Consider the following 26,089-nt stretch of genomic DNA (forward strand, 5'->3'; position numbering starts at 1 on the left):
AAGGAGAAGCGACGTCATGCCAGCACGAAGCTTGACAACCAAGCTTAATCACCGGTGGTAGAAACCCCTGAGCTCCATTATCATTGGCTGCGCTCAATTCCATTGGTGTTTCCAGACACCCGGTATCCTTGTAGATTCTTTGCACGCACGATGTGATAGACTACCGCATACAGGGAAAAAATTTGACAGGTATAGAAGTAACGAGTTGTATTTTACAGCCTACATTAGCTTCTAATAAGAAAACCTATAAAGATTAATAGGTTTGTAGACTCCTAAATTCTCTATTTGTATATACATAGCTCTTAACATGCTTTCTTGTAGTGGGAGGAAATATTTCTCTGTAGAGGAATGTTTGGTTCTCTTCTTTGATAAGGAGAATTTAGAAAGAACGAGCTTCTTCGTGCGACAAGTTTAACAGGAACATGGTGAGCGATGCAAGGTCTTCAATAATACGCCTACGAATGCGCCTACGAATGCTGTTTGCAAAACGCCCTGAGGATAATCCTCACCCACCTTTGGTCATTCCGTCCAAGTCATCTGTGTTCATCGTCATTTACAACCTCCTCATCAGTCATATCCGTCTAATCTAAAAGCTCCTTTTTCCATCACCAAGCCCATGAACGCGACCTGTACACTCAGTCGAACGATACAGTATTTCTCCATTGAGGTATACGAAGCCTCAGACGTCTTCTGGTTTCTTTACTTGTTCTCACTCGTCGCCAACGAGCCTTATTTCAGCTACTTCGTCGTCCTGATGTGTAATAGGTGTGTTGACACCACTCCAACCACTCTTTACTGGGCCGTCGTCACCAAAGTCCTCCATCAGCCTATTACCCAAGCCACCTTCGTCAGCTTCTGAACCCAGAGCGCCAGTATCGGATGCAATGCCGTCATCGTCGGAGTCGTTGCGACCACCCAAGCCCGTGCTATTGAGGCTGTTGAAGCTCCAGACTGGCTGGTCAGTATCATCCCAGACATTAGTGCTGGTGTTGTACGGGATCTCGTCAGCGTAACCCTCATCATCGGCATAGGCCGGCAGCTCTTCTTCATCACTCTGGCTCGCGGCTGCGACTCCGTTCTTTGGACGGTTCGCGGCTGCTGAGCGCGGATAACCACCCGCGCGCAGGGCTACGGCTCCCGCTGCGACTGCGCCAGCGCTCGACGACCCATTGCGGGACGAATCGCCGAGGCGCAAGCCGTTTCCCGCCGGTGAGCGGGAGCGAAGTTCTGTGTCGTTATCTTCGTCAGAGCCGGGGTTGCTGATGTCGGCGGTTACAATCTGCTGAAGGGAGGGAGGGCCTAAAGGGACAGGCGAACGGCGTCGGTAGAACAGAAGGTAGGCTGATCTTGATACAGCTTTCCGTCCCGATTCGCATTTGGTCACTATTGAGTCTGGTGAAGTTAGCATGGACATAACGACGTTTAAGAAGCACGAGGATAGGCTTACCATTGTAGTCGTACCACTGCTTGTCGAAGAAGTTCTGCGCAGTGGCTGTGTAATGACCGCCTCCAAGCCCACCGAAGTGATTGTCGACAGCGAACAGATCATAAGTGAGATCCTTGCCCTCAGAGAAGCCGACTTTGCCAGACAAGTCTAGTCCCTCTATGGGGAAATCGACCAGATCCTCAATCTTGTCTCGGAAGTTTCTCGCTCCACTGAAGCGCTTGAGATGTATGATGAGAATGTCGGGAACAGTCCAGATCTCGAGTGTTTTTGTTGCCCTACGCCTTTCCTTACAACGGCTGCAGTACCACGCGTTGTCTTCCGAGAGCACTTCGCTCTTGGAGGATTCATTGAAACACTCATCGAGATTGATGCCATGCTTGCGACGGGCTGCACGCTTCTCTTTCTTCTCCTGAAGCTCTGGGTCATCGAGGAGTTCAATCGACTTCATCGAGTCCGCGCCCCTGGGATCATCTGCCGTTGTGGCCCCAAACAGAGCGTCATAAGCTTTGGAATCCCAATCAAGAACAAGAGCCTCGCCCATTCGAAGCAATCTTTCGTCAGACTCGTCTTCAGGATCATCCGGATAGTTCGGTTGGTCTGGTACCTTGCCTGCTTTCTTGTTCTTGAAGTTCTTGTTGTTTTTGTGTTTTCGTTCCATCTTGCGCTCGTGTTTGCGCGCTTTTTTGCTCTTCTTCTTGTTCTGGCGGCCAGACCGAGCGAACTCTGGAGCTTCTGGCTCGATGGACTGCATTTCCTCGTCGCTACTAACATTGGCTGCATCGATTACTGCGTCCGCATCAACGATCGTGGCCTGTGATGCATCCTCATCTTCATCGCTGGAAGTAGTCTCGCTTCCAGCAGCAGACGATTGTACAGATTCCTCTCGGGATGATGGTATCTTGATTCGCTTCGAGATAGGTTCAAGTGGTTTTGAGTAATCGACGGTACTCCAGCCAGTGGTAACGATCTCCGAGCTCTTTCTTGTATGCTTCATCTCAAACAGATTCCTGTCTCAAGTCAGTTTGTTGTTGCCAAACCTAAAGCAGCTCTCCTGTATCTCTGCGCTGCTAAACCTTGAGGGGGATGCCTTGTACGTACCTGAACTCCGGATGGATATAGCTGCCCGGTCGAAGAATCTCAGGAATTTCATCAGCTTCGTTAGTTCGAGCTACAGGCGTATCCTTTGCATCCGTCATTGTAACCTCAACCATGTCCTCGCCTTCAACAGATCCATCTTGGACTTGGGGATCGTTTGGTGATGCGTCCTCTTCTGTTGTCAACACAACGTCGGACCCAGGACGCGACTGGTCTTGTCCACTAAGCTCACTGAGAATTGGGCGAGTAGTCATCCCAGCAACCCTAGCCAAAACCTTTCGGAGGATTGTGTCATAATCCTTCGCTTCCTCCCTGGTGAGGACGATAAAACTAGGCCACAATGCCATGGACTGTCCCGTCGCCCTGTATGCAGACTGGCTGGGTATCCGGTGGAACATTGGGAATACAACGCGGTCATGGAGCGGCGAAACTGTCTCCGGAATCTCCTCATCAGAGGACTGTGAAAGCATCACACGATATTTGGAGCCCTTCTTCTTAGGAACTGGCCAGTTGCTAGGAGCCATTTCCAATTCATAAAAGTAGATGTCATCTCGTGCGCCTATATTCGACTCCGCTATTGTGGAAGCGTCGTCCAAGTGTCGATAGTATTTGTGGCTGTAGACCTCTGACGCCATTATGCGGTTGGCTGGAACGCCGCCACCGCGCTTGCCGACAAAGTCTTTCAAAGCTTTGATTGTGGTGTTCTTGTCGACGTCAAGCTCGATCTGGACAGGCTTGCCAGTCAGTGGCACGTAAGTGATGGTATGAGACCAGGACTGCTCTACCGGCAGCTGCAAGGTGAGCTGACTGTATGGGTCGAAAGTAATGCTGACTTTCTCGCAATCTGGGCATACCATGGTGTTCTTGTAGAATCCATTGAACAAATCCATGGCTACAGAGTCGTTACGCGCCCAGTAATTTTGTCTATAAATCTCACCGAGTCGCTTGACTGCCTCTGGATCGCGAAAGGTATTGTCATCAGAGTCGGGATTCTCTAGGTACGGCTTCTTGATGATACGATTTAGATCTTCATGGAGCGCGTCGACCAGCCAGCTGACGAACTCTTGAGAGTCCTGCTGCCCATAGCCAGAGAACATTGGGTTAGCCCTGCCTAGCTTGAGCTTAAAGTCCTTGGGCGAGACGGAGGAATTGTTGTCAAAGCCATAAATAGAGCTCAGTAGCCCGGCATACGACTTGGCGATGACACCTTTGAAACCGATGGGGTTGTCCACGTTGACTTCGTCCTTCCATTTGTTGTTTAGGAAGTACATGCTTAGCTCTTCGACACTTCGTAGACATTGGAGAGCGGAGTTCATGTAACACGTGTTGCCAAGATTCGTAAGCCCGACGTGGCCACGAACTTTGCCATTCTGCTTCCTTCCACGCGTTACAGGGCCTCCCGTTGGAGTACTCCTCCCGCTGTTAGGATTGCTCTTGCCAACCAAAGCATTAGTCTTGCTCTTTGACGCCGTTTTGGTGGTCTCTGCTATGTATTCGCCTTTTTCATCGTGTTCCTCAAGTACAATAATTTGGTCCTGGGTCAAACCAGCATCGGCCAAGGTAAGGTCCTCGTTGGAAGCCTCGTTGTCTTTCTCATCTTTGCCAGTAACCAGCTCGCGCTCCGAGCCAAAGGCAAGACCATTGAAACTTTCGACGCCCATGACAAGCGAAGGCCGCTGAGCAGGTGCTGGCGCAATGGGAGATCCGTTACGAGGGGACGCGTCAGGTGTTAATATGCCAGAGGGTTGCGATGGCTGGGGCTGATCTGTGGGAGCAGGCGTGAGTATCCGCCAAATGCGGACTTTGTTGTTGAGATCAATGCCGGCGGCTTTTTTCGCGGCTTCAATGAAGGCAACGAAACTCTCGTATCTGCTCGCAACGAGCTTTGCGGCTGGTGTGGCGCTGTCGGTGGGGTTTGGAGATTTTCGCACTTTTCGGATTGTGAAGATGGGAGGGTGCAGCTCGTAGGAAATGTCTTCGCTTACTCCTCCTGGTACCGTGTTGTGGGCGTACCGACGTATGATAGGACTTGACTTGTCGAGCCCATACCAGCTTTGAACCAAGTCCCATGCTTTACGGGGCAGGATCTCAAAATCTTGACCCAGAGTCGCCGCCTTGCTGAGCGGGACAAAGTCTTCTCCATGCTGGTCGACCAGGTCCTCGTGCATCAGCTCCGTGTCGACAAGATGCGAATTGTCTACCGCGCCGACAGGACCCTCGGTTGCGTCTTTGCTGAAGTCGTTTGGCCTGCTTATGTTTTCCGACGTCCTTGCCCAGACACGCTCTAGCCACTGCTCAGAGATAACATAGCCCTCCTGCCGGTCCACCAGAGCCTCTGTAGACATCATGCCCATGACGCGAGTCACCTGCTCGTCGATGCTGGGCATGTCGGTACGTGGAGAGGCGTCGCCGTGGCCGTCGAGGCCGCTGCCGTTGGGCGCATCGGCCATCTCGACCGAAGTTGCGCGCGCACTGCGCTGTGATGTGCTTGTAGGCAGGGGCTTGCCGGCTCGGGAGCCCGACTGCGCGTCGTTGGTGCGTGTGTTGTCGGCGTCCGGCTTGTCGTCCATGTCTGAATGGAGGCGCTTGGCGGGTGACGATGCCCGTGGAGGAGGCCTCTGCGAGTGTTGCTCGGCAGTTCGTATGCGGTCGAGATCGGTGAAGGAGCCCTCGCGGCTGTCGAGGGTCAGGTTGGCGTAGGCCTCGCTGGGTGAGCTTGCCCCCGTGTAATTGCTGTTGTCTCTCGCGGCAAGACTTCCAGAGTCAGGAGCGTCAACTAGAACTTCGTCGTGCAGGTGCGGTGGCAGATAGCGCGGTGGTGACGCTGAGGGTTGCGGGGAGGAGCGAGGGGACCCTACACCGACGCTTCCCACATTCGGTGAATGGTTGCCGTCGAGGTTGGACGAATCTTTTGGCGGGACCACGATCTTCCGCTTCTTGTTATTAGTGGAGGCCGTTTTGAAGCTGATTGCCTACCGTGAAGCCCGCGAAGAGCTTCAAGGCAGATTATACAAGGCGAACCAAGGAGGGTGAAAGGGCAAGCAAAAGGCGGAGAAAGATTATGCAGCGCGTAGCTAGGGCCGCAGTACCAAGAGAATGACGCCTGTTTGTTCACAAACACAGTAACACGGCGGTGAAGCAAACGTGGGGTAAAAGCGCAATGTCCGCAAAAATGAGAGCAGCGCCGTGCTATACGCCGTCGTCACTATCGGCTTCGAATCCCTCAGCCTTGCGGAGTAAGCGAGCTTGGCGACGCGGTGAATGCTCCACCCCTGTCGCGTATCTGACAGGACTGAACACTTGTTGGTCACCATCCATATAAAGCAAACCCAGAACAGGTGCACAACTAACAAGTGGTCTTACAGAGCTCTGCCTTACAGCCTACATCAGCTTGTAAGCGGAGGATGTACACAGTTTGATAGAATTGTATGCTTCTAGGTCCTCCATCTATATACAGAGTACTCGTATCAGACTTTGCTGTGCTGAGAAAGGGTGTTCATGAAAAGGTGTTCAAGTCCTCTCATGAATCCACGTTTCCGCCGAGGCTCTTTTCCTTTTTCAAACATCACTTGGGTACATCATCAGACCTGACCATGGTAATTTTGCTTGCACAAGTCATGAACAAAGAGATGTGAAGCGTATTGCAATCATGCATAACAGTGATTGGGCCTCGCTCAACAGTCATTATACTGTTAGCGCAGCAGTCTATTGGTATTTATGATACAGAGACTGGGTAGATCTGTCACGTTTCATTTCGACCCGCTGCTGTTCAGCCATGCAAAAGCAGAAGCGCCGCCAACTGGGTTCGCGGATCGAGGTTTCGACAGTGCAGGCACGTTTTCCCTGCCCTTTTCTCCAGACACAGTCCTCTTCACCTGAGGAGGCGCAAGGTCACTGGTCGCTTCGCCCTCACCCCTTCGCTTTCCATCATCAAAAAAGCGCGACTGTCCTGTGACTGGCGATGAGTTTGACGTGGATAACGTACGTGTCGATCTAGAGGGCTTCAGAACTTTGATGCCTGTATCACGTCGCTGATAACTGGGATTTGAGCTGGTAGTTTTACCCACATTAGCCCAATCCAAAGAGCCCGTGTTTGCCTTCTCTGCTTGGTCACGGCGCCAATTGCTCCAGATAGCTGGAGAGGCTCCTGTGCGCGGCACTCCATTAGCAAGGCCTGAGTCTGGAGCATCTTTGGTGTCAGAGCGATTCGATGTGGAGAGTCCGAGTTGAGGTCGCTGTTCAAGACTCCCGTGTCCACTGGACCCGCCATCATCAGAACTAGTCGCTGGCCCTTGGCCATTCGACTTCTCAGTCGACGAATAAGGTTCACGAGTTGCTGAAGCGGCGGACCTCTCGATCATGTGGCTCGACTGCGTTGAAGCAAGAGCTGAAGTTGTGCGGTTTAGATGCGCCGTGGAAGCACCGCTAGTGTGCAAGAATTTGAAAGCGCGATCATCTTCAGGGCGCACGAGTGGTATCTGAAGCTTGCTGCGGTCATCATCATACAGTGTTAGTTGGCTAGAAGAGAAAAGAAGATCGGCGTTATGCTCTCGAAGCATATCGCTGCCAAGGAAAATTTGAATAGCTTTTGGATTGACTTCAGCATTGTGCTCCTCAGTGACAGTGAAATTCACCCCCACCGAAGGGAGCTGCGGAGCTGGACTGTCGGATCGCGAAGACGCTGAGATAGGCACGGCCTCTGGGAGATATACAGAGAGCTTGATTTTGCGAACACCATCCTCGCCTATAACGACGCGATCCTGGAAGCCTAGGTGGTGGACCATGTAAGAGTCCAGATGGGATGTGTATGAGCCTGAACACACTGCTGCGTACAACAGGGTATCGTGCCTGAAGTTAGTGTTGAGCCAGCAACGTATTATGGCAGGAACGGAGCCGAGAATGAACAAGCCAGGAGCCAGCCCTGGGGCGTCTTGAGGCGTTGTCGGTCCAAAGCTAGTAAGACTGTTCGCGCGACCAGAGGCCATGGAGTGTACCGAGTGGCCGGCAGAGCTCTGCCTTCCATCTGATTTGTGAGAGTAGCTGCGCTCGCTCATGACATGGCCGCCCATGCCACTGCCAGTGCGGGGTATCAGGTCCAACGACGACCTTGATGCATGTGCCCAGTGACCGTGGTTGGCTGTCTCGTCGAAGCGAACACTATTCGCACGGGATGTGGCGCCTACGCGACGAGGCTCTTCATCGGCGTCCAGCTGCAGGTTGCCGATGAGATTGCTGGACTGGTCGTCGAAGTTTGTAAAGTGCTCGGCGGTCGGCTGCTGCAGGGGCACTGATATGCGTCAGTCAGGCTTTCATGTTCCGATCTATACTTTCTCACCCTGTTGAGGGGTTCCCCCCAACACCGAAGGGAAGGGCGATGATGTCCCCCAGACGTTCTTCAGGCGCGAGTCGTCTTCGTGCTTGCGCTCCAAGCGAGCGACGCGATCAGCGAGGTCGGCTTGGTTCTCCTGCACTCGGAGCATCTCGCTTTGGAAGCGCCAGAAATCGTCGCGCGGCTGGAAGGCTACGCTCTGGGGATCCATTCCCGTTACTCTCTCATCCCTTGGTGACGTGCTCAACAAAGAGACACCAGCCTTCCCTCGGGGGTTCCCCAACCAACGAACACCGAACAACGACTGGAACCGACCTCAGCTTGCTCTATATGTACTTGTTCCGGGTTGGCAATCTGAGGGTTTGTCCTGTGCGAACGTCTCGATCGGCGGTAACGAAGAAGCGGCAAGGGTATGTTTGAAGGCGGCTATCGAACGGTAACGCGTTTGGTTTGGAGGTGTGACTAAGATGCGCGAAGAGTTTGCGACAGTTTTGGGGCCTCAGAGGGCAAGCGCCAGGCGTTGATCGATGTAGTCAGTTGGGGTGTTGGAAGCAGAAGGTGCGATCTTGCAACAACGCTCTTTACCGAAGATCAGGCGGTTTCCGAAGTGGCCCTAAGAAAATGGGCAAAGTATTGTACAAGACCCCGAAAAATTTGGTAAAAGAACAGGAACGAGAACAGTCGACTGCAGGAATGATGATGCGTATTGTCGTCGCGATGCTATTCTGAGGCTCATGGGGAACGACGCCGCCACTAACCACATGCTGCCGGAGTTATGCACCCCTGTCTGATTGGTACAGCCAGGGGCCTTCCCCAGAGCCCCGCTTTGTCGGACCTTCAACACATATAATTAAACCTGCTCGTGTACGCGATTTTTACCCTTCTGATGCATAGTCTAAGATGTCTGAGTGGCTTCCCATGCCTTCCATGCTTCTTGATCATTCCAAGGCGGCAATACCATGGGTAGCTTTTCGGGCATCTGATCCGGCCACTGCTGTTCAACTACCTTCATCAATTCTTGGTAGAAGATATCGTAGCCTGCCGGGTTGAAGTGGAGGCCTACAGGTCAAGTCAGCACGGGAATGAAGGCGAGAATGCCAGGCAGATGTCATACCATCGTACATGAGTTCCACCAAGGCATCATTCTGCGCAACATCTAGAGACCCAGGCAGCTGATCACCGAGCTTCCAAGCGTCTGCCTTGAAGTCCGTCTTCGCCATGAAGGTTTTCCAAAGATTCACGACGGGAAGATTGAGCTCAGCGCCAAGCTCGACAACTGCATCGGCATATGCTTTGGTCGTACTGGCTAGACGCGAGACGCTAGTATACCCGTTCGACTGGTCTCTTGGCCACCAGAGATGCTCGTTGATTGGGGGCGGAGCAACCAGGATGATACGAGGGTTGTGAGCTTTGATCTTTGGATGGAAAATGATGTCCTTCAAGTTCTGAACAAACTCGTTGAGCGGAATGTGCTGCTTGTTCGGCGCATCTGGTAGGGACGAGTCGTTGGCACCGAAGAAGACGGTCTACGTTATTAGTTGGGGTAGTGTCCGACATGGGCAAGTCTTACCATGAACCGGACCTTAGCCTGATCTGGCGGAGGCACGATCGCGGGGAGTATCTGGAGAGCTTGGCGCGTGTTGTACCCACTGCCGTAGTATTAGTCCTGGCTACAGCTGCAAGAATAGGACGTCATAACCTAAAGCCGCGATTGACTACATCGAGTCGTCGTATGTATGCTGGTAGGGTATCAGCGTCCGTTTGCAGCGGTCCGAGCCAGTGATCAGCATGGAAGCTTCACGAAGAACTGTATCAGGCAAGAAAGAGCGACCCGTGAGAAGATGACGACATGTCGACTGACCAGCTTGGAGGGCTGCAGAGAAACCGAAACCGCGCTCTTGGGAGAAGGAATCTTGGGTTATGCTGTCTCCGAACAGCAGGAATTGTTCGTATAGAGCAGGCTATGGTTATCAGTGTGTGTTTTTTTTTTTGGAACGCCACCAAGGCCCAGCAGAACTCACCATCTTGAATGCTACAGAGGGATGTAGGTTCGATCGTCGTCAGACCTTCCACAATGTTTTGCTAGTAACTCGAGGGATGCTACTCGGCGAATTCCCGGTCTTCCGAAACCGGCTTTCCGAGTTGTTCCTTTGGAATCCTCAGATCAGCGGCTCAGCAGCAGACGAATGCACGAGCGGATAGGAAACGACAAGTTTGCCAGCATGTAACCCCCCAATTCTCCCGAGTTGCAGACGCAAGTCAGTGTGTGGTGGTGGGGCTGGGGGCTGCGATTGGCGGCTACGGCATCGCGCCTTGGCCGTGTGTGGTTAGCAGGTTCCGTTTGCCCTGCATTTCGTCACTATCGCGTGCAACCCTGATAATCACATGGGACGCGCCTACCGCCATTTCCCTGACGAGTCGCCTGAGATCAGCCTCAGAGTGCTGCCTGCAGAGCGCTGCTGCTTTTGCTGCTTTTGCTGTTTTGTGCGGATCGCTGCGATGCGTACGCAAGCAAGTCTGAAACTGTCGGCTTACCCGCGTCGGTGCGTATCGCTCCCCGGACCAAGGACAACAACGCATCCTGGAGGGATCCGCGGCGTAGTGGGGATGAGCCATGGTGCCCAGCCATAACATATCCATCGTGACACCGCCATCGTTTTCCGAATGACCACGATAGCGGCTTCTGCTCGGCGACATGTCTCTGACCGACCTCGATACTAATAGACTGCCCTTGCCCAGATTGTAGCTGCCTCCCTTATACACTCGCTCGCCATGCCCAAGTCGATGCAGTCGTACCGCAGTGTCGACGACTACGACGCCGACGATGACTACGCTGCCGAGCAGCGCGAGCGCGATGACACGTTCAGCAGCACCACGCCCACGTCGCCCACGCTCACCTTCAGCGCCCAGAGACCGATGCGTGCCTCGGACACGGATCTCACCCGCTCCACAGGCAGCGTCAACGAGCGGACCGCCCTGCTAGGAGTCCCTCACCTGCGGGGCGCCAGGTCCTACAAGAGCCTTCCTGCCACAAGTCCGGGCACGCCTCGACCGGGCATGACGCGTAACAACAGCCAACTGCCCACCAGCTCGCGCATGCGGAGCCGGAGAGGTTCCCTTACGGGCGGACACACGTTTAGTCAGCGGCTGGTGAATGCCCTGGGTGAGCGAGGCGCCGGCCTGGAGCAGAGTATGCACTCAGCAAAGGCCTCGTTCCTCCAGGACAACCGCGTGTGGTACGATCAGTTCACGTCCACTGATTGGGTTCATGATAACATCGCCGACGCGTATCGCGTCAAGGCGCTACGAAGTAGAAAAGACATCAGGGGGCGCTTGGCTGCGTGGTTCGATGGAGCCCAGGGCTGGGTACTGGTGGCCCTCATTGGCGTCCTGACTGCCGTCTGCGCCTACTTGGTCAACACCACCGAGACCACGCTGTTCGACCTGAAGCAAGGATACTGCACTAAAGGCTGGAATAAGAGCCGCAAGACGTGCTGCGATGGTGCATCAGTATGCGATAGCTGGGTAAAATGGTCCGAGGCCGTCCGAAACGACAGGTTGGATGTGGTCCAAACCCAATATGGCTTCTTCGTGCTCTCCGTCGTCTTGTTGTCCATGGCCTCGTGTCTGCTCACCCTCACCACCAAGACAGTCATCCCCTCGGCCATATCGCTCTCCACACTCGACGAGAACTTGGGTGCAGAAGTGCGGAGATACTCTGATCAAGCTGAAGAAGAAGATGGCAAGCGCAGTCGCAGTATCAGTCCAGAGTCGAGGTTCCAGGAGGTTCAGGCCCGGCCGCCCATGGTTTACTATTCTGCTGCAGGCAGTGGCGTAGCTGAAGTCAAGGTCATTCTTAGCGGCTTTGTTCTCCACGGTTATTTGGGTGTGCGGACTCTGCTCGTCAAGACGCTGGCACTGATCCTAAGTGTCGCATCAGGTCTCAGTCTTGGTAAGGAAGGTCCGTATGTGCACATCGCGACTTGCATAGGAAACATCGCGTGCCGTATCTTCTCCAAGTACAGTAACAACGATGGAAAGCGCAGGGAGATCCTCAGCGCTAGTGCTGCTAGTGGTGTCGCCGTTGCTTTCGGTGCTCCCATTGGTGGAGTGCTCTTCAGCTTGGAAGAAGTCAGCTATTACTTCCCGTCCAAGACGCTCTTCAGAACCTTCTTCTGCTGCATCGTAAGTCACCTCTTTCCCACACTGGCTAGGCTAATTTGTCAATAGGCGGCTGCTCTGTCTCTCAAATTCCTGGATCCATACGGCACCAAGAAGATTGTTCTTTTCGAGGTTCGATACCATTTGGATTGGAAGTTCTTCGAGCTTGCGACCTTCGTCTTCACCGGTGCCGTCGGTGGTGTCCTCGGCGCATTGTTCATCAAGGCATCTCGCATCTGGGCACGAACATTCCGTCGTATACCCATCATCAAAAAACACCCGCTTCTCGAAGTATTTCTTGTTGCGCTTGTCACCGGTCTGATCAGCTTCTGGAACCGTTACACCAAGCTTCCAGTCACGGAGCTTTTGTTCGAGTTGGCTAGTCCATGTGATATCTACACGGACAGTGGTGACGGTCTTTGTCCTACAGTCGAACACATCCCAAGCGTGCTCAAAGTTTTGTTCTTCGCATTCGTCATCAAGGCGCTTCTGACCGTCGTCACCTTTGGCATCAAAGTGCCAGCTGGTATCTATGTACCTTCCATGGTTGTAGGTGGTCTTGCTGGACGCTTCATTGGTCACACCGTGCAACTTGTTGCCCTACGTTTTAACCACTTTGGTCTTTTTGGAGAATGCTCCGCCGATGGGACACCAGGTCAATGTGTTGTTCCTGGAGTTTACGCTCTAGTAGCTGCTGGCGCCACAATGACAGGTGTTACTCGTCTGAGTATCACCTTGGCAGTCATCCTCTTTGAGCTCACAGGCAGCTTGGATCACGTTCTACCTTTCTCTCTCGGCATCCTTGTCTCCAAATGGGTAGCCGATGCCATTGAGCCACTAAGTATCTACGATCTGCTCACAGACATGAACTCATATCCCTTCCTCGACAATAAGGTGCGGCCGATTTTCACATCTGAGCTTGGCGACATCACCACTGGGAAAAGACAAGATCACATCATAGACATCTCGGAAGATGCACTTATCCCCGCCGTCGAACTTCGTGCAAAGCAACGTAGACTACAAATGATAGGCGAACTTGATGGTGGCCTATCAATTATTAAAAATGGCGTTCTTGTTGGTCTCATTCCTGCACCGGATCTGGAATTCGCCCTTGATAAGCTAGAAAATGAGGAGAACACACTTTGCCTCATGTCGCCACGGGTAGACTGGGCTGCAGGGCGGGAGCCGCAAGATGAAGAAGAGCAAGACGCGTACGATCCTAGCGACTTTACACCATATATTGATCCGGCACCTGTTGCGTTGGACGTCCACTCACCAATGGATCTGGTGTACGAGTGCTTCGTGAAGCTTGGGTTGCGGTATATCTGCGTGCTTAGGGACGGCAAGTACGCTGGTCTGGTATGTAATGCATAATGAGTAGAGGCTGAGCAATACTAACTGTAAGCAGGTTCACAAAAAGACTTTCGTCAAATATGTCAAAGAACTCGAGCACCAGGAGAAGACATCGCACTAGATTTGAATCATCGGCGTTTTAAGTTTTGTTCATCTCGTTCTGAATAGCGTCATACCCTCATTATTTTTCAGTGGTTTTTCTTTCCATTTCCAGGCCATTTCCTAGGCCGTACACTGCATTTAGACTGGCGTTGCATATAGCATGTCTTCGTAGACAACATGGCAGCACATGATAAGAGTAGAATATACATGGAATTTTCTCTCCAAAATGCCCTTGAAGCCCGTTCTCCTTCTTTTCGCTGTGAATCGCCGCACCCACCCGCTTAGTGGCCTTAGAATATGACCAGCAGTAGTGTTGAGCGCAAAAGAGAAGAAGGGAAGCGCAAAGCGGTCAGTGTGCATCGTGTTCACGTCAACGGAGGTGGAACGGCCACAAGACAACCCAATTTAGAACAAATCTTGCGGAGATATTGGATGAAGTAGAAACGAGTGCAAAAGACAGGAGGAGCTGGTATGAACGGGTTATTCTCGAGGCCCATCATCTCCAAACTCGTCTTGTCGTGTACATGGATAGTTACAGGGTCATGAAGTCCAGCCCCACCAGTCCTGTACTAGTGCTACTGTCGGTTTACCCCGCGAGTCATGCTACAAGACTTAGTTGACTGAACGCGCCCGTGGACGAGTACTGTTGTGCTAAGTCAGCCAGACTGGTAATGTAATGCCAAAGATATAGATGATACCATGAATCATTTTGTCATCAAAGTTAAACAGCCTTCCTAGCTCAGTGGTAGAGCGCGTCACTAGTAATGACGAGGTCGTCAGTTCAATTCTGGCGGAAGGCAATCATCATTGTCTTTTTGCTTACGATGGCCGTATAGTTGCTACATCAGCTTTTTTGCTGCTATGTGGGAATGAATAGGTATATTGTGGCATAAGCGAACAATCTTGAAAATCCTCCATAGCGTACATCGCAACCTGATAGCGACCGAACAACGACTGTCAGTTGTAGAGAAAGGGATTCAGACTTGGACATGCGACGGTGACAATTGCTCATGCTGTTGAGGTTGTTGATGCTATGATTATGCGTATGCCCCATCTTCTAGCTAAACGGTGGTACCTGGGGACGCCAAAAACGGTTAAGTTAAACCTTTGACGATGCAAAGAAGAGCATCATAAAGTCACATTCCAGTCCCTATACACAGACTATAGACTGTCACTGTCGCATGGTCGTAATGAATGATAATATGTCCTATCATGATGGCACTATAGAATTGACATATGTACAGTAGTAACAACACTAGTGCGATACTTGACGCTCGCTCAGATGTCGCACCGGAGCAGAGAAACAAGGGCTCCCTAACATGATCCAGCTACAGCTGTGGTATTTCGCTCGATATGTATTGTCCGTGAGGATGTAATTGGCGTCAACTCCATGCCCTTGTCTGTATCCGTAGATCCACTTGTCACAATCGTATCGAGTTGGCGTGATCCCAACGGTGAGTCTGGTGGTGGTAGCGCCATTCCTCTGCTGCCCTCCTCTATATCTGCTCTGGTATCATCTTTATCCTTATTCCGGAACATAACGTAAAACACGATGGTTGTGAGGGCCATAGCACCTGTAAGACTGCCGTAGAACGAGGTAAGGTAAGGATCGCGAGCTGCCTCGGCGATGACCAGAGCGATGGCCGAGCCTATACCCGTGATGAGCATGTTGATAGCCTGCACAAAGACCTTCATCTCCTTTGGTGCGTGCTTCTCTGCATACTCCATGGCTGTCGTCATAGCGAACACCTCGCCTGTTGCCATCAGGAAGTAGAGAGGCGCTTGTATCCAGACATTGGGCCGGTATCGTGTTGCGGACACACTATTTCCACAGTATGATGGGTGGTCGAAGCATGGTGGAGACTTATAGATGTAGTATTGTACCAAGGTTGCATACAGCATCGAAAGTGTGACAAAGCAAAAGCCGATGGCGATGCGAGTGATCGCCTTCAAATATATGCATCTTTTTGCCAGCAGAGGGTTGAGGACGTATTCTACAAATGGACTGATGAGTATGCAAGCCACTTGGTTCATGCCAGGGAGGATGTCGTTTGGCGTGTCTCCGGTGTTCATGTCGCTGGCTTGAGATATAAGGTTGTTCTGCATTTGATCGAAGCAGATGTAAAAAACAATAAATGCCAGACTCGATTATAGGTCAGCATATACAAGCACATGGATCCAGTCACACTTACAGCACCCGACACGCGCCCAACGCATGAGTAATCTCATCGACGAACTGACCGGTCCATGAAACCTCTTTACCTTTCTCGGTATGCTGATAAATTGGGTCTGCGCGTTTCATCCGAAAGCCATTGCGGATAGCGCAGCTGAGAACCCTAGCTGCAGGTACCACCACATCTGCTTCCTGCGGTGGATTGACTACCTGCAGGTTAGCGTAGCTAGCGTTGAAACGTAGGATGCTGCATACCGAAAAGTTTCCTGCCAAATACCAACATCAAGAGCGCAATAACGATACAACCAAGACCAAGAGCATATGCGGAAGCGAATCCGTGGTGTTTCTCAATGTAGACGCAAGGGAATGCTGACAAAGCGCCTACATTGCCGATCCAGAAGTATAGGTTGTAAATATATTGTAGAGTGATATCGCTGTCGATCACTACTAGTTCTTCTTTCAATGAAGTTGTACAATATTTCGCGAGATAACTCCATTTCAGGAAACGGTTCTGAGGCGTCAATAGTGTTATCTTCTTGGAAGTCCTATCCGTATACTGGTTGGCAATGAACGACCTCATGGTGACTTGGGTCTAAGAGAAGTCAGGATTCGCAGCAAGCGGCACTGATGATGATACTCACACCTCCGCCACCCATAGCAATCAGCAACATCGCAATAATCAGACCAGGCAAACCCGCTCCTCGATCAAGCATCACCGGGAGCGAGCTGATCACCAGGGCGATGCATCCTATAGTATAAATCGCCAAGCTGATCAGCAAAGTCTTGTATTGGCCTAGATGATTGTCTGCCAATGGCGCTATGAGAATCGGGCTGGTGAAGTAGACGATGAAGAATCCGCAGTACATTCGTGTTGCCGTGGTCTGCCCAAGGTTGAGAGCACCGGGAGTTTGGTCCTTTTCGTGATACTGAGGGTGTTCCATGTAGTTTTGCCAAGGGGCGGTGACTTTCCAGTGTAGTGTCAGTGTCATGTCAAACATTTTGCTACAGGTGGTGACACTTACGCCCCCAGAATGTTGCTCTCTCCCAGAACCCGATCATAGCGACGACCCATAGCTTCCATGGTATGCTATCCCTGACACGTCGCGGTTCAGGAGCATCATGCTCGGAACTTGTGACACTCGAAGTCGATGAGGCTTGTGACACTCGCTTCCGAGATGTACTGTTATCAAAGTCAACGACGGTGGTTGCTGTGTTGTTGCAAGTACTGACCCGTCCATGGTTGCAGGTGGCTCAGATGCTCGAGCACTGCGTTCTCCCACCGTTGTTTGATACGGGAGTGATAAGGAAAGGAGAAATAATTGTGAATTCGTAGGTAGAGCGACTGAATCACGCTAGGCGTGGAGGTTGAACCGATGTACGGCAAGCGACGCACAGGACTTTTGTTAGTAGGGGAGAGCGGTAGCCACTGCCTACTGAGGCGGTCGCAGTGTACCTTTCCTTTACTAATTCAACCAACATTGCGGTGAAAACGTGCACGATTCGTCGGCTCTTGTCCATGCAGCAGCCCGTGCGGGAGAGGGATCATGCAAAAGTAATCGCCTCTTGAATGTTTGGTAGCCGTTTGATCGACGCTTCCGTATGCTAGTTCCCTAATATCTTACACCGGGTGTTGCTCTCAGCCGCGGCTGACTTTGGCCTGGATTTCTACTCCGCCAGCCACCATCTCCTAGCGTGTACACCAACCACGATCGGAAAGAAAGTACCAGCAAGACTCGCTATACCTCAAGAACAAACGACTCTCCGCTCCATGAGGCGCGGTTGATGTCACCCAACAAGACGCATTGATATGATAACCACAACTGGAGACGCCCAAGTTGCACACATATCGCTGCCGCATGCCAAGATTCGGTAAGGGCTTCATTAGGGCCAATTCTGGTTACAGGTGCTCGGGACGTGGACCAAGGTACTACTGAGAAGGACCCAGTAACCAGGCGCACAGAAACAAGAGCTGTAAAGCCATGGCCTAGTTCGCCGTACGCGCGAGGCTAAGAGTTTGCTCAAGGAAACTGGGGTAAATATTGCAGTCACCACCCATGAATGCACAAACACTTCCTAGATTTAGGTTTCCAGTTAAGCTTGAAAAGATTCCTTGTTTACCAGTAAACGTTTACGCAACCAATACGCTTGACGACCATAAAATCTCATCAAATGTGCTAAAAGACACAGGCGAATATCTGTCTTTTTTGCATGCGTGTATCCGCAGCGTTATGTCATGAGCCGGCACCATGAGCAGGTGCAGATGGTTCGACAATACCAGGTACCACCCGTCGGATTCAGTAGCCTAATCGTGCGCTGCCCGTCCCGCTGCCGAGCAACAATAGAGGGTTCAAAGTGGAGGAAACGTGTATTCTGTGGTGCGGTTGAGTAACGTCGGTAGACACTGGGAACTTGAAAATGCGCGTCCAAGTTTCGGTACCTGGATGCTTCGATTACATCAGCAGATCTAAATTCGGCACGGTTCGGAATACGGAGTCATCTGCCAGCCACTACAGCTAACGTCTTATGCGTGGCTTCTTGTCGTCATTACGTTTTGCAAAGTCTCCCTGTCAGCAACCGCGTACCTGCTTGTCTTGCAACTTTACACCGCTTCATTTCCATGCGGAACACCATATCAAGCTTCCATGCGGCCGATCAAAGACAACATGGCCGTAGCACAAACTCTACACGGAAATACGGCTGAGTCAAAATCTTTCGATATCAGTCGCACAGATGGTGTTACGGCGCTGCACCGACAGAGCATATGCGTTTGCTGCAGCATCGACTCCAGATGACTGCGCCATCGTCGCATGCTTCACTACGATCTACTGATCTGCTGCAAAAGGCCCTTTTCTTTTTTTGACTTTAGTGGCGGTGAGTACTCCGACCAGTGAAATCATGACGCGGGTATTTACCAATGTGTCACTTGCATCGCAGCAGACGTGTGACCAAGACTGGTAGGCCGGAAGCAACATCAAGGACCGGAGACGGTTGAGCGATGTCTCTGAACATGTGTGGCTCACAGAAAGTTGGAATACATGTTCTCGAACGCAATGTTGATCGGTGTGGCCAAGACAAGCAACGCTCGGGGTAACCGTAGGGCCTAGCCCAGAATCCCACCATGGGGCTGCAGGTGATCGTCGAAAATGCGCGGGGCTGGACTGTACCGTTGGGAGCTGTAAGACGCGGCCTGCAGGTGGCACCAGGTACCAATAGTGCGATGTCGGTCCGTATTTACCCCGGAGTATTGTGTATTTACCGGCAGCGGGGCCCCGTTTGCCTCCATCCACTCGATTTCCCACTTTTACACGTCTCTTCGAGATATCTCTATTCGCATTCGTTCCTCACGATGTATCACCTAGACGGCAACCCGGCCCCATCCGATCAATCTCTATTCAACGACCTACTCAAAATTACGACATCCAAATGGCAGTCGATGTTAAAGAAAGACACAACTCCTACACGAGAGGAAACCGCTTCACGACCATCGGTATCAAGAAGCTCTACCCAACTCTCGGTCCCAAGATCGAAGGAATAAAGGAAGCAAATTCAAGCGAGAAACAGCTCGACAAGCTGTGGCAGATAGTGGGAGAAGCGTAGCCTTTGCCTCTCTCTACTTCTTTCGGGTTGTGGTACGATGCGGACTCGACATGCCTGTGGCTTACGTTCTATGACTCCACGCTCTCTTGAAACCATATCCTCTTCCACCAAGCAACGAATCCGCAACAACCATCCGTCTATTACCCGCATGCGCGCTTTCATTGCAACTGCGTCGGATAACAAAGTGCATGCCGATTCTCTGGGCGGACTGAATGACTTTGGCCCTTCACAAAGGTTAGCAGGAAGATGTGATACGGAAATTTATAGCTCTTCAACGCAAGAAACATGGATAAGGAAGAGAATAACATCCGCTGCAAAGGTTCGGCTGCGCATACGCATCATTTTCAGTATCGCGAACAGGCAAGGCAATGCACCGCTTTGAATGAAACGCTGCTAGTACGTGTTGGCCAGGACAACAACTCTCATACGCTGGGATTAGAGGTAAGGAGACCTTGGACGTTCGAGGTTCGCTTTGATCTCTACCACGCTTGTGGTGATAAGTTTGTGGGAGACTCAAGGGAGATGTTGATGGAGCTGTGGCATGTGTTGTAAGCCCGACTGTACTGTACTATAGACCATGACGAAGATGATAGGGTTCATCCTGCGGTAGTGCCGCTGTTCCAATGCACACGCGATACACGAGACCTGTAATTAAGTGATGCCTGCGAAGTTGTATCCGGATCATCTAGACTAGAAAGCATACAAGTATTGTTGCGTCTGCAAATTCCTAGTTCCGATCGAAGGTATAGTCAAACCAGTGCACCCAGAGAACGAACTTCAGTCTCCCGAATAAGTCATGCATGAGTGAAATATTGTACACGACTTGGCATACTATGAAACATTCAAGTCTAGTTTGATCAGGCACGGAGCACGCGGACCGATCAGTATCCAAAGACGGCCCAGCCACATATAATCTAATACATAGTGTAAGGTTACCCAAGATGGCCAGAAAATTGGTACGGCAATATACCACTGCCGAACACAACCAAAGTGACCGCGATTTGGAGCATCAACTGTCTCTATCGGCTTGAGCTATACTATTCCATTCCTTTGTTCATATATATGATCATGATGAATACTGACGCATTACATGTGATTAAATGCGCGCTGTTTGTGATGTTTCTTGCGTATGCTCCCACTTGACTACATAATCGCCAACTGGCACTGAACGAGTCAATTCCCAGTTACCAACCTCTGTAGCGACCATGAAAGCCTTTCTACTCGCCGCCCTGGCAGGTACAGCCACAGCTCACACCATCTTCCAGAAGGTATCGGTGAACGGTGTGGACCAAGGCCAGCTCAAGGGCGTCCGCGCTCCTGATTCTGACTATCCCATCACGAGCGTCACCGATTCGGCATTCGCCTGCAACAAAGACATCAAACACAAAGACACTACTGTAATAAGTATTCCGGCGGGAGCAAGAGTCGGAGCTTGGTGGGGTAAGCCATGACTGTCATGGATGCATATGACGTATACACTGACTTCGCCCTATCTGCAGGCCACGTTATTGGCGGTAAGCAGAGCGCCAATGATCCCGATCATCCTATTGCTGCGAGTCACAAAGGTCAGTAGAACTACCGAGAACTGTTATGATCGCATAGACAGCAGAAGCTGATGGATACATCGTAGGTCCGATACAATACTATCTTGCCAAGGTGGATAATGCTGCCACGACTGGAACCACTGGTCTGCAATGGTTTAAAGTCGCCGGAGATGGCTTGAGTAACGGAAAATGGGCCGTGGATACTATGATTGCGAATGGAGGTTGGCATTACTTCGACATGCCTACTTGTGTGGCTCCAGGTGACTACCTCATACGCGTTGAGTCAGTACTTCCCAATTACAGATTACATGTGAAACATGAACTTACTTTGTACATTCACATACAGACTCATCGCCCTTCACGGCGCTCAAAATCAAGGTAATAACTTCGATTTGCCTTCCCATAACATTGCTGACCGGAAAAACAGGCGGTGCACAGTTCTACATGGAGTGCGCACAGATCCGCGTCACTGGAAGCGGAACAAACAAAGGTTCAAACTTCGTATCTTTCCCTGGTGCCTACAAAGCCAACGATGCCGGTATCCAGGTTAATATTTACGATGCCACTGGAAAGCCATACATGGGTGGCAAGGCATACTCGGTACCAGGGCCAGCGCCCCTCACTTGTGCGGCTGGACAAGAAGGAGGTAGTGGTTCGACACCTTCGACGCAGGAGCCAGCGCCAGTACCCGAAGCGCCGGCTGCAGGAGCAGCGTTGTATGCGCAGTGCGGCGGTAAAACATGGACTGGACCAACAACTTGCGCCCTAGGAACGTGCAAGGAGAGTAGTGAGCATTACTCGCAATGCCTTCCATAGTAAGCCACTCAGAAGTGTCAGCCGTGTACATAGCCGTGCCTTGTTCGGATGGTAGGTTGCTCGTTCCATGTCTTCGTGATTCTTTTTCTCTTGTCCTGAACAGTTGACATCATGTAATTTTGCGATTGCGACATCTTCGCACATGTCTTTCGAAATTATCCCTGCGGGTGAACTTCTTATCGGGTATTGTGCAAGTTGGATTGAGACAATAGAACACTTGTACTGTGTACATGTCTTTGTGAACGCCGCGCTCATGACGCTTGAGGTCCGCTTTGAGCGCGAAGGCTGAGTCGCAGTGCTCGCAGCGATACCTCCTACGGTGTTTGCGATTGAGATGTACACTGAGGTTTTATTAGTGCTGAATACATTCGAAGTATATGGAAATTGGTATAGATTGGCGACTTACTTCAGTTGCCCTTGTGAATGGTACGTTGTCTGGCACGTATCGCATCGATATGTGCTTAATGGATGCACAGGCGGCTGTGCAGCGTCGTTGGATTGATCGGGCGCTGCATGCTTTCTTGAGGTAGTTTCAGAAGATGCATAGGACTTGTCGCTATCAGGTGGAGAACTGGTATATTCTGCTGGAGAATCAAGGAAAGGGTTTTCGGCATGCCCAGGTGTGGAGCCTTCCACTGTCGAGACGGCTAGCAATGGGGATGTGGTACTTGACATTGTCATCACTTGCAATGTCTCGCAATTCTCGTCGTTGACGTTGTCTCTGGGCAGCTGTTGCCGTTGAAGCCATGGGAAAATGACTGGATTTGGAGTGTGCTCCACGGCCCAGGGGCTGATGCACTGTTCTTCGTCCTCCGTTGACGTCACCCTTTGCCTAGCCCATCCGATATGTGCAGGCGCGACTGTAAGTAGCTGCGCAGACCCTTCTATTACAATTCGTCAGCAGACGCTCCAAGTTAGGATTGAAGGCTGACGAACCACTCTGAGGTACAATGCGTTGTAGATACGATGTTTTATCAATACCCAGAACCTGATCTGCTGTGATGGCTCTTGGTGGCTTCTTAGTCCTATGCCTCTCCTGTCGAGCCCATATTGAATCCTGAGGCGGTGCCTTTTCGTACGGAGGTGGATCTATGCCAGGACGTTGTCCTTTGCGCTCGAGATCTCGGAGCCTCCTGAAAGGATCCAGTTTCCGCCTTCTGATTCGATCAGCGAGCCATATCCCTACCATGGGGGCCGCAAGAACGAATGTGATAGCTAGACATATGCCTACAAACATCAACGTGGGAGCCTTTTCCTTTGGCGGGTTGTTTGCGTCGGGCGACATCCTCTCTTCCAGTTTCGGGACATGCAATAGGTCCAATAATCGTGGCGGACCCAGCTTGGATGTTACCGTTGGCAGCGCCACGTTTGGGGCCATTATGGCGAGCGAAGGCAAGATGACGATTCACTTGTCGTGCGCAGCGTAGCTTTAATCGTTGTCTCGACATCGCATTCACTACCTCACTGTCGCATGAAGCCCTGGCGATTTGAGGCTGAATCTGGGAGGCATACATCGTTTGTAGGACTGCCATGATTGGGCAACAACTCGTACCGTTTAAATGTGGGCAGATACGAGGAGCTTCCAGAACCTGCTCATCTAGCGTTATACTGCTATGGGTATGGTAGTTTCTTAAACTGTCCATTTCCGCCCCCGGTTAATGTTGGGGCCGCGCCGTTTGATGCACTCTTGCGCACCTCGTGCCCCATTTCTGGGGTTGCGATGATCCTTCTAGCCCCGTGGTAGGAGGATACAAGTAAGCTACGACATACTCTCTCTAGTATCCAAGCACACCTCGCGACTGTGTTGTGATGGGTTATCGCCAGTGTTGGCGACGCAGGTTTCCTGCTGCACGACCGCAGGAGAACCGGGAACGATCCCGTCATCGATTTCGGGACAAGCACCTGCCCGGTCTCGGCAACGTTCAATGTCGCAACACCAACACCAACACCTTGCGAACAGTAACTATTTACACACACATGTTGCTTGGCACACCGACCTCCACAATAGATCTCAGGCGAACATGCGCAATCTTGAGTGGGATTCTTCACATGTTGCCGTTCGGGCTGCGACACGAGTCAGCACGAGGTTAGGAGGGTAGCCGCTTGCCGCTTCATACGGTCAATCTCTTCCTTCCCCACATGGCAATCGTTGCGAGTATGCGGTTCTCACAGCTCTATCCGATATAACTATAGCGATGCGACACTTACGACTTCTTCAAATCTCATTCAAAGAAACTTGCACCCGCACAGAATGACTGACCTCAACAGACTGCGTCCATGCGGCAGACTCGAAACTTACAGCACCGCGCGGCATCATCTAGGATTTTACAAGAGTGTTGGCTTTACCGCAGAATACGTAACATCCGAAATTCCTCAACTGTCTCTCGAGGATCGGGTCTACTTTGCGCTTCGACACGTTATCGCCGAGCATCCAATCCTGAGCGCTATCGCTGTGAACGAGGACCAATCTTACCCTAATGTGTACTTTGCGCACCTACCCGGAATTGACCTGCGTACCTGCGTGGAGATATGTGAGCGCAAGAAGTCGTTTCCGAACGATGGCGAGACGGATGAAGAACTCGACGAGATGTTAGCACAACAACATAGCCGCGGCTTCAAGGAAGGATTGAGATCGAAGCCTTACTGGCGCTTACTCGTTTTCAAGTCACCAACCGATGTGACTAGATTCACTGCGACATGGATGTGGCATCATGCTTTGGCAGATGGAGCGTCAGCTTTCCTGTTCCACGAGTCATTCCTGGGTGGCCTGAATTCTCCAGAAACGGAAAGCAACGTAGAGCCAATGGTCAAGTCTTCGACTATGGCTCTACCACCACCGCTAGAGGAGCTGCACCCAATGACGGTCTCATGGCCATATTTCATCCAAGCCATACTTGGAGCCTTGCTGCCTTCAGTGTTCGCAAAGCGACCTCCGAAGCTCTGGACAGGTAACCCTGTGCAGCAAGACGCAGAACCACTTCCGCAGCCTCGATATCACACGCTTGTTCTGTCGAAACCAACCACAGATAAATTGGTACAGCTCAGTCGAGCCGAGAAAACAAGCATGACAGCAACGTTGCAATGTCTCATCGCGGCATCGCTCTTCGCACATCTTCCAGCCCAAGACTATGAGAAGCTCAAGATCGAGGGGCCGATAGCTATGAAGAGATTTTTGGACGTCGAGGAAAAGCAGATGACACTTGCGATGACACAGTATGGATACCACCATGAGCGCCTTGCGTCGCAAAATCTTCAGGGCCTAGCAAAGTCTAGCGTCCTGGATCAGTTCTCATGGGACATTGCACGAGCAGTCAAGTCCGCCATCTCTGCGGAAGTCGCCAAAGCTGGTACGGATAACTCTATTGCGCTGCTGAAGTATGTGTCTTCGATGCCACAATTCTTCCTCGATAAGCTGGGCAAGCCTCGGTATCCTTCTGCAGAGCTGTCCAATGTAGGTGTATGGAAGAACAAGCAAAAGCCGGGAAACTGGGCTATCGGAAGGATGGTGTTCAGCCAGTCACCTAATGTTGTAACAAGTCCTTTGGCCGTCAGCGTCGTGACTGGTGGCGATGGTAATGCGACCTTGAACTATTGCTGGATACAGGACGCTGTAGAGGATGAGTTCATATGGAAGGTCATTGAAGGAGTAAAAGGCGCCATTGAAGGTTTGGTGGCTGGACATGATGCATAACTGAAGTGTATGCAGGTTGTAACACCAGCGATTCCTTAGTTACGATCGCCAATCCCTGCCTCCATATAGATCTCACCACTAATATGAAGCTTCGAGAATACCACCGCACAGGAATACTTTTGTTTCCGGTCAGATCAAATCACATTGTTGCCGATAACGACACTGGTGGATTGCCTCTAAAAGTCGAGGAAGAGAATTAGGTATATGGGAGAGCTGATTCCTACCAAGTTTTACCACAATCATACCACAAAGCGCTCAACTCACGCACACGTTGGTGATAAATAATGTAAAATTTGATTATTTCCAATGATTAAAAAACCCAGTTAGACATACAGGTTCTTCAAGCACAAGTCTATGCGCCACCAGCCCAGAGAGAAAAGCTCGCCAAGTTCAAACAGCCACCAAACTCCATACAAGTCCATAGCAAGACGATCACATTACCAACCTCATAGGCCACAACGACGGCCGCCTCGTACATTCCACCTACTGCCTGTTAACCCTACGGTATTCCCAAACTTCTTGCCCTCTCTCAGTTGCATTTCCACCACGACCGTAGTATGCAGCATAAGCTGCGTTCACGCTCTCGTGGTGTTCTTTCGCATGTCTTTTGATAGAGCTCCATACGCCGTGCGCTGTCTTCGAAGCCCTCAACGTGGATGCCGATGAGGACGTGATGGATAGATAAGAGGACGAGGAGGCTTTAGCTGGCGATTTAAGGTACTCGAAAGAGGTGCGCGGAGTGGAGGCGGAGGAGGTCGACATCTTTAGGCAGATGAGAGGA

The 26,089-nt window shown here is 51.3% G+C and overlaps 8 protein-coding genes and 1 non-coding gene across 9 annotated transcripts; 5 read left to right on the top strand and 4 right to left on the bottom strand.

The window, feature by feature from the left end:
- Positions 1-709: 709 nt before the first annotated feature.
- Positions 710-8,082, bottom strand: CC77DRAFT_923888 (cysteine proteinase; the record flags this gene model as incomplete). The annotated part of the gene is made up of 6 exons (XM_018533765.1): positions 710-1,392; positions 1,448-2,454; positions 2,546-3,165; positions 3,217-5,475; positions 6,343-7,829; positions 7,878-8,082. 6 exons carry the CDS (start codon positions 8,080-8,082, stop codon positions 710-712), a joined length of 6,261 nt encoding a protein of 2,086 aa, XP_018391384.1.
- A 342-nt stretch (positions 8,083-8,424) lies between these two features.
- CC77DRAFT_16433 (SGNH hydrolase) lies at positions 8,425-10,296 on the bottom strand. Its single transcript, XM_018530370.1, has 7 exons — positions 10,272-10,296; positions 9,893-10,217; positions 9,733-9,832; positions 9,571-9,610; positions 9,442-9,520; positions 8,986-9,397; positions 8,425-8,930 (listed from the first exon to the last, which is right to left on the bottom strand). Exons 2-7 carry the CDS (start codon positions 9,893-9,895, stop codon positions 8,767-8,769), a joined length of 798 nt encoding a protein of 265 aa, XP_018391385.1. The 5' UTR covers positions 9,896-10,217; positions 10,272-10,296; the 3' UTR covers positions 8,425-8,766.
- On the top strand, positions 10,283-13,669 carry CC77DRAFT_978397 (chloride channel protein 3). Its single transcript, XM_018536000.1, has 3 exons — positions 10,283-12,056; positions 12,102-13,391; positions 13,441-13,669. The coding sequence occupies exons 1-3, from the start codon at positions 10,644-10,646 to the stop codon at positions 13,504-13,506; spliced, it is 2,769 nt and encodes a 922-aa protein (XP_018391386.1). The 5' UTR covers positions 10,283-10,643; the 3' UTR covers positions 13,507-13,669.
- A 546-nt stretch (positions 13,670-14,215) lies between these two features.
- On the top strand, positions 14,216-14,287 carry CC77DRAFT_t1. Its single transcript has one exon. It is a non-coding gene; the product is annotated as a tRNA-Thr (tRNA).
- A 404-nt stretch (positions 14,288-14,691) lies between these two features.
- Positions 14,692-17,251, bottom strand: CC77DRAFT_1015304 (peptide transporter PTR2-A). The gene is made up of 6 exons (XM_018523992.1): positions 16,891-17,251; positions 16,683-16,840; positions 16,302-16,624; positions 15,916-16,252; positions 15,680-15,866; positions 14,692-15,630 (listed from the first exon to the last, which is right to left on the bottom strand). Exons 1-6 carry the CDS (start codon positions 16,896-16,898, stop codon positions 14,802-14,804), a joined length of 1,842 nt encoding a protein of 613 aa, XP_018391387.1. The 5' UTR covers positions 16,899-17,251; the 3' UTR covers positions 14,692-14,801.
- Positions 17,252-18,649: 1,398 nt separating this feature from the next.
- CC77DRAFT_16647 (hypothetical protein) lies at positions 18,650-19,368 on the top strand. The gene has a single exon (XM_018530392.1). It carries the CDS (start codon positions 18,779-18,781, stop codon positions 19,193-19,195), a length of 417 nt encoding a protein of 138 aa, XP_018391388.1. The 5' UTR covers positions 18,650-18,778; the 3' UTR covers positions 19,196-19,368.
- A 1,094-nt stretch (positions 19,369-20,462) lies between these two features.
- CC77DRAFT_1056084 (hypothetical protein) lies at positions 20,463-21,617 on the top strand (the record flags this gene model as incomplete). Its single annotated transcript, XM_018527880.1, has 5 exons — positions 20,463-20,697; positions 20,757-20,822; positions 20,888-21,083; positions 21,148-21,179; positions 21,229-21,617. 5 exons carry the CDS (start codon positions 20,463-20,465, stop codon positions 21,615-21,617), a joined length of 918 nt encoding a protein of 305 aa, XP_018391389.1.
- Positions 21,618-21,671: 54 nt separating this feature from the next.
- CC77DRAFT_16643 (hypothetical protein) lies at positions 21,672-23,194 on the bottom strand. The gene is made up of 3 exons (XM_018530391.1): positions 22,554-23,194; positions 22,024-22,501; positions 21,672-21,958 (listed from the first exon to the last, which is right to left on the bottom strand). Exons 1-3 carry the CDS (start codon positions 22,993-22,995, stop codon positions 21,727-21,729), a joined length of 1,152 nt encoding a protein of 383 aa, XP_018391390.1. The 5' UTR covers positions 22,996-23,194; the 3' UTR covers positions 21,672-21,726.
- A 594-nt stretch (positions 23,195-23,788) lies between these two features.
- On the top strand, positions 23,789-25,575 carry CC77DRAFT_16641 (hypothetical protein). The gene has a single exon (XM_018530390.1). The coding sequence runs from the start codon at positions 23,869-23,871 to the stop codon at positions 25,306-25,308; it is 1,440 nt and encodes a 479-aa protein (XP_018391391.1). The 5' UTR covers positions 23,789-23,868; the 3' UTR covers positions 25,309-25,575.
- Positions 25,576-26,089: the final 514 nt, after the last annotated feature.

The sequence above is a fragment of the Alternaria alternata genome (assembly GCF_001642055.1).
Source record: "Alternaria alternata strain SRC1lrK2f unplaced genomic scaffold CC77scaffold_1, whole genome shotgun sequence".
Taxonomy (NCBI): Eukaryota; Fungi; Ascomycota; class Dothideomycetes; order Pleosporales; family Pleosporaceae; genus Alternaria; species Alternaria alternata.